At 37.1% G+C, this 14,208-nt stretch overlaps 1 protein-coding gene across 1 annotated transcript in view; it reads left to right on the forward strand.

The window, feature by feature from the left end:
• The window catches only part of LOC135462472 (titin-like), a 78,981-nt gene that overhangs the window by 39,001 nt on the left and 25,772 nt on the right, over positions 1-14,208 (forward strand). Inside the window, exons 10-12 of the mRNA XM_064739698.1 lie at positions 718-869; positions 9,398-9,524; positions 11,120-11,148. Of these exons, the coding sequence (XP_064595768.1) occupies positions 718-869; positions 9,398-9,524; positions 11,120-11,148 (308 nt within the window). The remainder of the gene's footprint in view (positions 1-717; positions 870-9,397; positions 9,525-11,119; positions 11,149-14,208) is intronic.

Raw genomic sequence — 14,208 nt, forward strand, 5'->3', positions numbered from 1 at the left:
CCGTCGTATAAGGGAAATATTCTTGAGTACTGCTTGAAACACCAATCAGATAAATAAATAAAGGTTTTAACCTGGCTGATTGAATTTGTAAGTGTCAGATAGTGTGCATTCTTTCATCGTATATCTTGCGAAGGACTAAAATATGAATTGAAAGCTCAGCAATTATTTATTCTGAAGATAAAATCAGAATGGGACGTTTCAACTAGTCTGAGTGAAAATATAATATTCTGCCTTTTCCAAAAAAAAAGGAAAAACAGAACAACTGCAATGTTGTTTAGGATTGATATTTCTCACCGTATTGATAATAAAAGTTGAGAACTACAGTGTAGACTATTTTATTGTTTGGAATAAGTCGATTTAGCATTTCACAAGTCTGGCAAATTCATAAAGGTGTAGACGAGATCAGGTGGGTGCTCTCACAAACTAACGCAGCTAAAAAGGGTGATTTTATAATAGCTGCTAACGGTGCTGTTAGACCGACAGACCCAGATGTATCAAATGCCGTAAGTTATGATTTAGTTAATAATAAGTTAATAATTTAGTTAATAATAATAAGTTTTAATTTAGTTTATAATTTAAGTTATTTGTAAGAGCCACAATCTTGTCTCGTTTAAAACTGCATGAACTTTCAAGATCCTTGAAATGCTGATATGGCTTATTTTGTAAGTTTATAAGTCTGGACATTTTCGGTGGAAAGGGGACTGTCTTTCTTTTCAGATGAGACGTGGAGCGAACAGTCCTGTGATGACTTTGAGGAGCTGAGCTATTGCGCTCTGTGGAAGGTTGTTATGGCCAAAACGATTCGCTACCAACCCTCAGAGCGAGGCCTGATCCCCTGCCTTCATATGATAGACACTAACGGAGAACAGGTAAGGGGACATAACTCTGGAGGAGCTGAAACCCTCTCATTCAAATGTAAAATCTATTTTCCTGGAGACTGAACACATTGGTGTACTGTGAAAGGTTTGTTGTCCTTCATGTACGTTTTGCTTGGGAGCGGCAGCTTGGACATGCTTGTTTGAAAAAAAAAATGTGGTGTATGCCAGTACTGTGGACGGCCCTTACATCGTGAGAAGTTAATTGCCATGTCTAGAGAACTGGACACAAAGACGGAAAGATAAACAAAAACTTCGTGAAAAGGGGTAACAGTAGCCGTCCACGAACATTATCCACAAATCCACCTGTAGCTCATCAACTGACCTAGCAGTTAATTACTGGTTAGCTGAGTGTCTGTGTGTAACGGGAGCAGCTTTCCAGTGCTTATAATGGCAGTAGTTAGTGGGAATTTCCCTTTAGCTCAGTTAGTAGAGCACTGGACTTCGTCTGCAGAGACCCGAGTTCGAATCCTTGTGTGACCCACGTAGTGAAATCCTTCAACCTTTACATATATACTGAAGTCTTTCAACATTATTTTGGTCAGTTTACAACATTGTCTCAATGATTATAGTGCAGTGCTGCCTCACTGGAATGTCATGGTGAGGACACCAGACATGATGCCCCACCAGTCACAGTACACTTGACACTTTGTGTATTCCCATTTGGGTGGCCGAGGAGGTTAGCAGTGACTTGGGAGCCTCTAACCAATGTGGTCGCTATGAGTTCAAATTCAGCTCATGTCGGCTTTCTCTAGGGCCATACGTGGAAAGATGTGTCAGCAACCTGCAGATGGTTGTGGGTTTCACTGAGCCAAGTTTTCTCCCACCGTAATGTCGGCGCTGCCTTTTTATAAGTGAAATATTTTTGAGTACTGGGTAAAACACCAATTAAAACAGTCAATAAATAAAATATTCCAATGTGCTGAGTGTCAAGACAAGAAAGTTCCGTACAACACATTGATATTTTGGTCCATGTAGAAGTTTTATTTGTAAGGCTGTTTACAAAGGCAGTCATGATTATAGAGCACTTTCATTTTTGTAACAGAAGTTTGATCACATTGTCATAATGTAACAAATAAATCAGCAAACAGTCAGGGTCATATCTAGACCAAAAATTAAAGGTTTTGATCCCAAACTTTAAAGGTGGAGAAAACATAAAAATGACATAAAGTTTAGATAAAAGAGTGCGAAAAGTTAATTATTTCCAAATGTGGTCTTCAATATTTTTTTTTTCAATTTTTCCTTAAGGAGAAAAAAAGACACTTGAAAATAATTTTTGTATGGTGGGTATTTGGGACCACCTTTTGGTATTTACAGTCTTTGTTTAATAATGTCATAAATGAAGATGTAAGACAGGTTTAATAAATATTTTTGCACTAGAATTTGTTCTTTTCAGCTAACAAATGTATTAAACCTCAATTTGGATCATATTTTATTTATATTTTTAATATGTTCATAAATATTATAATTTAGGTTAAATGCATATGTTTCGCTATAAACAAAGCATTACATTCAATTAAATTTATTAGACAAGCATCACATCCTTATTTAGAACATTATTATGCCTCAACGACAAATATCAAAAGTTGGTCTCAAATACCCACCATACAAATATATTTTCAAATACCCTTTTCTCTTGAAAAAAAATCCCCCAAAATATTGAAGATCATATTTGCAAATAAGTTTTGATGCTCTTTCATCTGATTTTGGCATTATTTGTATGTTTTCTACTCCATTAAAGGTGACATTGTGACCGTGCATAAAGAAATGTTGTAGAATGCAGATCAAAAATATGCTATCTGTGCTCAAAAATATATGCTATCTGTGCTCAAAAATATATGCTATCTGAGCTCAAAAAATATGCTATCTGAGAGCATTAAAATCTGTTAGTGAAAGAAAAATATGAAAACTTTTATTGGTAAACCATCCTATTTTTGTTCAGTATACTTGTTAGTTTCAATACAGCCTGATCAGTTTGAGCATCCAACTGTTTGGACGCCCAGATGATTTTCAGAACCAAAATGGCTTTTGATATGGCCTTAAATGTGGCCCTAACAACAGGATGATATGTCTTGACTTCTAATTTTTGCAATTTACATGTTCCTTTTTACTGCAACTTTTCCCCAAAAGTTAATATTTTGTTTCAAATATGGCTGGCCAATATTAGAACTTTTTGTGGCTTTTTATGGATTATGATCTTCTCAAAAACAAAAATTAAAGTGAAAGAAAACAAAAAGGGTATAAATATCATGGAAAAGACCTTGGAAATCTACATCCAACTCTAAACGTACCTAAATACATCTAAATAGGAGAGTTTTGTGACGGCAGTCTTTTATCACTGAAGGTAAACAAAGTCTTACTGTACCTTATGACGTGTCACAAATGTTAGGCAACTAGTTTTAATTACGTTTGCTGTAACATGGGCGCCTGAAAAATGTTTACCCAAAAAATTATTTAGGTAGCCGAACAATAGAGAAAATTGAGGAGCTGAATGTTTGTGAACCTACAAAGTTCCTGAAGGAAAGAGGTGTCATTTGCATTGGGAAGTGGTGTCATTTGCATAGGGAAGTGGTGTCATTTGCATAGGGAAGAGGTGTCATTTAGGTGTACAGAATGTGGCAAGACAGGTGATAGATAAATTAATGTCATCAAAAGTTGCTTAAAGTCACATGATACAGACTATTTTTACCTTCAGCAGAAAAAGAGTTTGTACTTGAAACTCCCTTATTGTATTTTATTGAATAAAAGGTTAATATTTGCGTACATACATGTATAGTTATGTTATTGCAAATTACATACAGCATATGAAAATAAGATATTGTAAATTTTGAGTTTTATTTACTATCCAGTTCAGATCATAGTCCTAAACCTTCTGTTGTATTGTTTTGGCTGGGTAGTCGAATTTGCTACAAAATTATTTTATGTGCAAACATGGATGTAATTGTTGTTAGATTTAAGAATATGCCTCCCTAAGGTACTTCCATACTCACATAGGAAATTTGAAATTTATTTTTATTTGAGTTTTATTTACTATCCAATTCAGATCATAGTCCTAATCCTTCTGTTGAATTATTTTGGCTGGGGTTAGTCGAATGTGCTACAAAATTATTGTATATGCAAACATGTAATTGTTGTTAGATTTAAGAATATGCCTCCCTAAGGCACTTCCTTACTCACAGAGGAAATTTGAAATTTATTTTTTATTTGAGTTTTATCTACTATCCAATTCAGATCATAGTCCTAATCCTTCTGTTGAATTATTTTGGCTGGGGTTAGTCGAATGTGCTACAAAATTATTGTATATGCAAACATGTAATTGTTGTTAGATTCAAGAATATGCCTCCCTAAGGCACTTCCTTACTCACAGAGGAAATTTGAAATTTATTTTTTATTTGAGTTTTATCTACTATCCAATTCAGATCATAGTCCTAATCCTTCTGTTGAATTATTTTGGCTGGGGTTAGTCGAATGTGCTACAAAATTATTGTATATGCAAACATGTAATTGTTGTTAGATTCAAGAATATGCCTCCCTAAGGCACTTCCTTACTCACATAGGAAATTTGAAATTTATTTTTTATTGAGTTTTATTTACTATCCAATTCAGATCATAGTCCTAATCCTTCTGTTGAATTATTTTGCTGGGGTTAGTCGAATGTGCTACAAAATTATTGTATATGCAAACATGTAATTGTTTGTTAGATTTAAGAATATGCCTCCCTAAGGCACTTCCGTACTTGCATAGGAAATTTCCTATGGATATTTTAATCATTTCGTTCATTTTTTTTTTTAATCTATGTATACCTCTCCCTTTATACAACTCTGTTGGTGGGAAACATCTGCCTACCATTTTTTATAACTAAGGTTTGTTGCGTAATATTAACAAAGGAATCAGATAGTCTCTGTTCTGTATGCCGGTATATAATATGGGTATGTAACACACTGTGTTAATTTTAATTAGCTTTAAAAATCTTGGCTTTCATTGCTTAATTAGGTCACAGCAAAATCTTGGAGACAGAAAAGAAAGAAAAATCTGAAGGTTTTCTTTTGATTTTTTTGTGGAGGTACATGTGTATAGGTGTGTGCAACAACAACTTGGTGACAAATTTGGGCTACATTGAATCCTGTGTGATAATAAATGTCTTGTCAAGAGGGAGAGATGTATTTTTAAAATGGCAGTTCAAAAAGAACAACTCAGAGCATGGTATTCGCCACTTTGTCCACCGTCAGATCCAGTTCATTGATTTTCTGCTGGACAGCTCTCATTCTCAGTTTGATGGAGGTTCGAAGGCGTGTCAACTCACGTCGCATGTCACCGTGGATATCAACAACTGTGCCATCTATGTCTGAAGAAATATGATGGGAAAAAATACAGTTATTTGTGTCAAATAATGATAATATTAGCTACATGGTCAAAACAAGAAATATTTCCCTGCATTTCGTGAAAAAAGACATCGAGGTCTGCAGTGTCAAATTTTATGTCTTCCCATACTAATCCTACTACATGTACGAGTACATGTGATTAGTTTTTGATTCATGGGAATGATTCACGAGCTCTCTAAGGATAGCAACTTCTGTTTATGTTGTTTATTTATTTATTTATTTATTTATTTGATTGGGGTTTTACGCCATACTCAAGAATATTTCACTTGTACAACGACGGCCAGCATTATGGAGGGAGGAAGCCGGGCAGAAACCCGGGGAGGAAGGCAGCATGAGCTGGGCTTGAACTCACAGTGACGGGATTGGTGAGAGGTTCCTGGGTCATTACGCTGCTGTTGCGCCCTAACCAGCTATTTAGGTTGTAGCGATGTTTCAGCATTCGTGTACTAATAATGGGGTTAAGTATAATGTAATTAGCAAGATTCCGGATATCACAGTCACAGACATAATCCAATTTTGGGCCATGCTGTTACGATTACGTCTCATACTCTTGCCCTATGGCTCGCATAAACTTGTGAAACAAGAACAAAGAAAAAAATATAGACAATTAAAATTCTTCCGAAATATGTCATTTGGTCCCTTACCTTCAATTTTCTGGATCACATTTTTGAGATCTTTTGTTGAAATGCTTGCGTCGTCTTTATCCTTTTCTGGAACTTCTGTCAACAAAACTCTCGCAGGACGTAGTGTTGCCGAAGACAGCCTCGGCAACAAACTTGGCAACACAACTTGTTTCTCCATCTGGGGACGCCGTATCAGCACAACATTGTTGTCCCTGTCTTTGACCAGGTCAACGTATGGTTTGCTTTTAGTTTCATTCATATCCCCATCTTGATCGAGCGGATGTATGTTGCTCTCTGCGGCGGAGGGGAAGAACCGGTTAGCGCCGATAAGACTGGATTGGCTGAACAGGATAAGGAGAAGATCTGGAGCTGTTACGGTCTTGATTGATGATCTGAACTGTGACGTTGCCCTCGGTGGAAATCACAGAAGCTTCATCTTCAAATTTTACCTTCACGCCTTTGTTCTTAGGCTTTTCTTGTTTGTCAGTTGGTGTGTCAGGTGACATCACATCGGGGGAATCGCTGATCTTGGTCGCATAATTATCATCGTCTTCTTCGTCCCATGGATAGTCAGATTTCTTTTTGCGTCTCTGATCTACATCCATCGATTTCAGAAGCTTTTGTTTCTGTGAAATCAGTTTGTCCAGTTCCCTAGCATCCATGGTCGAGCGTCTGTACGACGAAGACTTCTTCCCGTTTGTGTTCGTCAGTGGTTTCACAGCCGCAACGTCCAACTCTGCTGATGCATGGAGCTCGCGTGATGCCAGTTTGCGCCACATTAACTCGAGCGTTCCAGGCCAGCCATTTTCTATGGCTTCCAAGAGAAAGTTCGCTATCATGAGAGAGGAATTGACACACTTCCAGAGCACATCAGCGAGCGTCCTCAAGAATAACGGCGAACTTGGCGCAGTCATTTCCACTAAGCTGAACTTATCCGCCAAAACTTCTTTCCAAGTCGCAGTGTCGTTTTGCAGCGAAAGTAGTTTCTCTCGACTGGGAGCAGTGTTCGTACTGTTGCCAATTGTTCGCAAAAGTCTTTCCACATTCCAACGTAGCAACCTCAGGTCCACGACCATATCCAAAACTTTTTCCACGGAGGCGCGGGAATTGTACCTGCGATGCAGATGAAGAGTGTCGTGTACAATGGCGATGTCGCCGATGCAGAAAGTTTGCCGACCTTCGGTGGGTCGAAGCCGATAGTACCCTTGTATCCCATTAAGAAAATTGTCCCTGCCAGAGTTAGGAGCCCGACCTTCACTGTAATTGTCCCATTTTCGCTCGACAATCTCCAAATCATTCCTTAGCTGTCCCAGGATGCTGTGAAGAGATTGTGACTTTCTTGGTGTTGCCATCACTGTGGACTTCTGATCAAAGCCTGTTTGATAGAAATTTTCTGAAAAGACTGACAACTAAATTCCGACAGCTTTTAAACAGGATGCATTGAATCATGGGTTGTCTTGCATCGATGTATTTTGAACATTTTCAAAATTACTTATATAACTTATCCAATAGAATCTGAAAAAAACTGGGTGCGTAAGAAAAACTTTTAACGTCCCCTGATCACCCCAGCAATATTAAAGTCTGCTGTGGTAAACGTTGCACGAAATGGTCGCATTTGTTTCTGCCTGTATCTAAGGAAAGTATCCATGGAAGGGACAACATTTAATTGAGGGCATGCTTACTCCAATATCTTTTTATGTACGACTAATGACTTGAGCAAACTTTGACTCACGAGAATTCACAAATTTTTGTTTGCAGTGGTTGTCTCTTACAAATGAAGTGGAGATGCTCCCATTTGTAAATCAAACATTCTGGTCTTTTGTTAGGTCGTTCCATTTGTGGAAATTCAATCTGGTAACCAGTGTAGGTTTTGGCTACTCCCTGATTGTACAGATAGAAGGACAGATTTGTCTGTGCGTGTGTGTGTGTGTGTGTGTGTGTTTATATTAAACACTAGGATAACACAGAGCCTCCGTGGCCAAGGAAGGGTAACACACCAGTTCAGGTCGCTGTGAGCTCAAGTCCAGCTCATGCTGGCTTCTGCTCAGGCCCTATGTGGGAAGGGCTTCCAGCAGTATGCGGATCATCGTGGGTTGTCCACGGGCTTTGTCAGGTTTCCTCTCATCATAGTGCTGACCGCTGGTGTATGAGTGAAATATCCTTGAAATAAAACACCGTTAATAAACCAGTCAAATAAATAAATAAAGAAGGATAATATCACTTTCACATTTATGTATACATATGGCTACTGTACATATTGTGAGCAAAAACTGAATGAGTTGCAGTCATAATTTTTATCAAGCAACAAAGTCTTTGATAACAAAATTCAAAACTAGAAACCCAGCATTTTTGCTTTAACCTAAAGTCATGAATTTCCAGATTTCACCTTAAGTGGTTTGTTTCATAAAATATGCAGTGGTTGACAAAGCATGCGAGTAATATTTATACTGAGCCATAGTTACTCGTGTAAATACCAGAAAAAATAGCAGGAAAATATTTCAAAATATTCTTTGATTTCAGAATTATTGATATTGTATGCAGTTATGTGGTCACTGCGTACACAGGATGAGTTTATAGTTGTTGCATGTGAGGGGTTTCGTATAGTGGGTGAAAACCGGGCAAAGCCCCGGGGGAAACCCACGACCATCCGCAGGTTGCTGACAGACCTTCCCACGTACAGTACATACATGTATGACAAATATGTAAGCATGACGTACCATATTTATTTATACTGGTTATGTTATGAAAAGTACCTGACACCCCTTCACCTGGAGGAGTTCAAGATTAGCCTGTGATTGATTGACAGGTCAAATCCATTAGGACATGTATAGAATAGGTGTGATTCTTGTGCATGACAGGCTGAATAGATGTTTAAGGCAGGAAGACTTTATTGTACTGGGAAGTTGGGACTACCCTGTGAACTAAGAGAGACCAAAATAAGAGTTAGAACTGGTACATTGCCTTACACTGTAATAATGTTGGTTTTATGTACTCAACTTTAAGATAACAGAAATAAATTCTTCCTTGAAATTACTAAGTATTTTGTTTTCCACTATTTAATAAAAATTGTCTCATTTATATGTATGTTTGTGTATTATGACATTTTGTTTCTCATTTATTTTCTGCGTGACATTTGCGCAAGGTTTGTCAGTTGCAAGGGGAGTGATAAATGTTTTTAAATGACCTAAAAATATGAAAATATTATTTTTGTAATGCTAAAACTCAAACTTATAAATTTTAGATAACACGCTACCTTCCAAACAAACCTTAAAGCACTTTCCTAAGATCAATTCAACTCACAGAATCAGGCAGGTTTATATTAGGTGATGAAAGTTTACCTTAAACATTGTAGTTTACCTTAAACATTGCAGTTTACCCTTAAACATTGCAGTTTACCTTATACATTGTAGTTTACCAGCCGCAAATAAATGTATGTCAAACTGCATTTTTCATGCTCTTGTCACATTTTTCTTGTTTTTTTATTTCAATGGTTCTTGTTCGTTTTTTGTTCCCACAGGATGTTGACATAAACGCGGAGATGGTGAGGCGGGGATACGCAGCCTGGGACCCGGAACCTCCACGAGTCAGCGCAGGGGGACTGGGGGACCTTAGCCAGGTATCCATTGACAACGAGGTCACGGAACGTGAGTGCATGGCTTTGCATGGCCTATCGCTTCTCATCATCTTCATATCACCTTCATAGTCCAATCAGAATAGAGGATTTTGGCAGGCTAAGCTCTGTGGTTCAGCTTTTGTTACTAACTTTAATTTGGTTGACAAAAGTTAAGAGTTTTTTTTTGGGGGGGGGGGGGAGGGAGGGGGAAGGGAGCTGTTGTTTAGTTTACACCATCAACCTGACCACAATCTTTAAAGTGAAATATTCTTCAAAATTCTGTATAAAACCCCGAGCAGTAAATGATTAATTTTGTAAGAACTTCCTTTTGTATGCCAATGGAAATGTATTAACCATAAGAGGGGCGTAACCACTCTAAAAGAATCCAGGTCAGATTTTATTTTTTTTTTAGGTTTTGTAATTCTTTCAATAGATAATACAGTGCATATGCTATTTTTCAACAATGACAGTTTTTAGAAAAGCAAGCAAATAATCTCTCCAAGATACATCCACCCAACAGTCCTATAGATTTGGATATTCTAAGTAACTTCAGACCCAGGAGCCACTCACCAGTGCGGTCGTTTTGAATTCAAGTCATGCTGGCTTCCTCTCCGCCGTAAGTGGGAAGGTCTGGCAGCAACCTGCGGATAGTCGTTGGTTTCCCCCTGGCTTTGCTCGGTTACCTTTCATGATAATGCTGGCCGCTGTCGTAGAAGTGAAATATTCTTGAGTACAGAGTAAAACATCAATCAAATAAATAAATAAATAATTAAATCAAAACTTCAGTTGTAAAGCTTATCAAGATAAATGTGACCATCTTATATTAGCCAGATTTTGATGTTGGTGTCTCGGTGGCATTTAATATTTTTCTTGATTTAAATAGAGATGTGCATAAAGATACATTTAAAAACTCCTTTCTATGTGTATTCATACATGTTATATAGGCAAAGTAGAGTCAAATTGAAGTTAGGAGTAACTCAAAAAAAAAAAATTTAAACAATGTTCACAAAAATCGGAGAAAGCTTCACTGAGCTATTAAACATCTGGAAAATACCTTTGTATACTTATAATATGTTGTCATAAGGCTGGACAGGGAATATGTCTGAAAATGAATTCGTAATCAATTTCTTATTTATTTTTGTCCGATAAATGTGATATATATCTGTTGTACACGTAATATTTTTCTTTGTCTTTTGTCCCTGGATGAAATTTTGCTCCTTCATTGACTTCATGTAACTTCACTTCTATGTAGGAGTATGTAAGAGAGCTATTGCTACCTTAACAAAACTTCTTTGGTTGTAAAAAAAGACAATTTAAATAAAAGACAACACCGCTACTTCATTATGATATTAAAATGAAAACACATCAATGAAATGAAGCCTGCAACTGAAGTTACTAATAGATAATATTGTAACAATAAACCTTCAAACCTTTTTATATGTATGGTAAGATAAGGTGACCTTGACATTTTCAGAACTTTGTCTTTTGGTGCTTTCTTCAGCGATTTTTTTTTTTCTGTCAAGATACCTAATATGAAATGAGCCAGTCTACGATCTAAAGGTATAATTATGTTCATAATAAGTAATTAGTAATTAAAAATGTTTTACCTTTGCTATCATTCTTCAGGTATATATTGGGCACGAAAGTTGGCAAAGGTAGTGATGATTTTATCTCCTAGCAAAAAAAAAACCTAAATTTTGTTATCGCATTCATTGTTTCCATAATCATTATCATTATCATCATCTACAACATTGGCATCACTGTTTCTGTCGTAGTAGGCTCATTAATTTGGCTAGCTGTGAACCCTGGCTTTGTGCTACACGCGCTGAGATAGTCCAATCAAGATTGTGTAGAAGTACAGAATCTATTGTCCCAGGTTTACATGTTTAGAAGTAAACACTTGACTCAGATTTTGATGTGAATAAAGTAAGAATTGTGCTTGAAACTTGCTTATGTTAAAAAAAGTCCCTGTTTAGAAAGTAAACACATGGGTCAGGTTGCCTTCTTGTGTTTATAGGACTAAGCAGTTGAGGAGTTTATTATAAAGACTAAGCAGTTGACTTAAATTTTGAGGAGTTTAAAGAAGTCTGTTTAATAAGTATATCCTACCTAAAACTCTGATGATTGTGGTGCAGTAAACACTTATCTCCAACTTACATGTTTAGAGGTAAACACTGGACACGTTTTTGAGGAGGATTTTACTAAAGTGTAACTAAATAAAGTAAGCCATGCTCTAAAGATTCTGTGACATCCATGTTGAGAAAGTTTAAAACAAAAAACATGTATATCAGAGTATGAACTGTGTGCCTGAAAATGTCCATTTGTGTGTAAATGAAATACATTTACTATTTTTAAAAAGTCTAGTTTTTTGCATATTAAAATTTAATGCACATACTACTACTTTGTGACACGATTGCATGTCATGGGTTCCCCCAGGGTTCTGCCTGGTTCACACCCACTATGAAGCTGGCAGCCATCGTATAAGTGAAATATTCTTGAGTACAGTGTAAAACACCAATCAAAACAAGTAAATGAATAAAGTGACTGTCTTTGTTCATAGAAAGTGGAAAAATTAAAAAATTCTTTAATGTACAGTATACAAAATCTTAAGTAAATTTTCACAGATAAAATTGATTTGCGTTTAAACGCAGAATGTTAAAATTGCTTTGCCTAGTAGCTCTACAACCATTGCCCATCAAAGCTAACAAAAGCAGAGCCGTATCGTTTGCACTGGAATACTAATTATAAGCTGAAAATAGGAGTTGTTTGAATAAATTGTGGGAAATTATGATTTTGGGCTTTTAACTGCTTGCTTAGTAGCAAATAAAGTTTTAATCCATCTATTGCCCACGAAACTGTTACAGTTGTACAGCAGTAGCTTTAATACAGAATGACTTGTATTGAACCACATGTTAAATAGGTGACTAGCAGTACAGCAGTAGCTTTAATACAGAATTACTTGTTTTGAACCACATGTTAAATAGGTGACTAGCAGTACAGCAGTAGCTTTAATACAGAATCACTTGTATTGAACCACATGTTAAATAGGTGACTAGCAGTACAGCAGTAGCTTTAATACAGAATCACTTGTATTGAACCACATGTTAAATAGATGACTAGCAGTACAGCAGTAGCTTTAATACAGAATTACTTGTATTGAACCACATGTTAAATAGGTGACTAGCATTACAGCAAGTAGCTTTAATACAGAATTACTTGTATTGAACCACATGTTAAATAGGTGACTAGCAGTACAGCAGTAGCTTTAATACAGAATCACTTGTATTGAACCACATGTTAAATAGGTGACTAGCAGTACAGCAGTAGCTTTAATACAGAATCACTTGTATTGAACCACATGTTAAATAGGTGACTAGCAGTACAGCAGTAGCTTTAATACAGAATCACTTGTATTGAACCACATGTTAAATAGATGACTAGCAGTACGAGTTTAGTATCTATATAGCGTAAGTCATTCAGCTACAGCTTGATTTTCTGTTTTGCTATATCTAACTGCTTATTTTTTTTCTTTTTTCTTTTTTTTTTACATAAGATTTTGTAGCTATATGTATGATGTAGAAGTTTAGTTAAGAAACCCTGACCCTATTGATAAATTCCAATCAAAGCTGGCCATTGTCTCAAGAAGTACTTGACCAGTGGATTCATTAGCATCTGACCAATGGCATTTGTAGGACTTGACAAGTGGCTTTCTTTATGGCACCTGACTACTAGATCTTCTGTAATAAGAACCTGATTAGTGATTTCCAGAACACTTGGCCACTGTAGCTAAGAGCACCTAATAAGTGGACCTATCTGCACCTGAACTTTGGGGTTATTAGCACCTGATCAGTGGGTCTATCTGCACCTGAACTTTGGGCTTATTAGAACCTCACCAGTGGGCGTATCTGCACCTGAACTATGAGGCTCTTAGTACCTGACCAATGGGCATATCTGCACATAAACTGTGGGGCTATTAGCCCCTGACCGATGGGCCTATCTGCACCTGAACGTTGGGGCTATTAGCACCTGATCAGTGAGCCTATCTGCACCTGAACTATGAGGCTATTAGCACCTAACCAATCAGCTGAACTGTGGGGCTATTAGCACCTGATCAGTGGGCCTATCTGCACCTGTAGTTTGGGGTTATTAGCACCTGGACTATGGGGCTGTTAGCACCTGAACTGTGGGGCTATTAGCACCAGATCAATGAGGCTGTTAACCTGTGAGCCCCGAACCAAAAATGGGGTTCTCCCCACTGTATTGATGGTCCTGTCTGCTAATTTGGATCCAACTCTGCCCAATTCATTTATGGCTTACTTGTGAAGTTACTCAAGTCAAGTAGCGAGTGCTGTGGTGCCTTGGCATTTGCCCATTTTTTTTTTTTTTTTGTACCTACTTTGGGGATTTAAGAGAAGCCACCAATTCTATATCAACCAAAGAAGTACACCAGGGTCCAGTTGTGAAATTAGACCTATATAAGTCTTCGTGTCCTTATCATTTTCATGCAAGCAGAACTTTAATCCAGACAAGTGAATACCAGACTAAAATGTTAATGAAGCTTCCGACAACACGTCTTTCAGATGACATTATTAGTAGTTTATATCATTCATTTTCACTCGTTTTGTAGACTGGGCATGTGGTGTTCGGGTGTTTTTTGTATGTGGCATCCTGCTGTTCGTACAGAATTTTACTTTCTGTGATTTGTTGTATTGAGA

This window comes from Liolophura sinensis, chromosome 2 (assembly GCF_032854445.1).
Source record: "Liolophura sinensis isolate JHLJ2023 chromosome 2, CUHK_Ljap_v2, whole genome shotgun sequence".
NCBI classification, from domain to species: domain Eukaryota; kingdom Metazoa; phylum Mollusca; class Polyplacophora; order Chitonida; family Chitonidae; genus Liolophura; species Liolophura sinensis.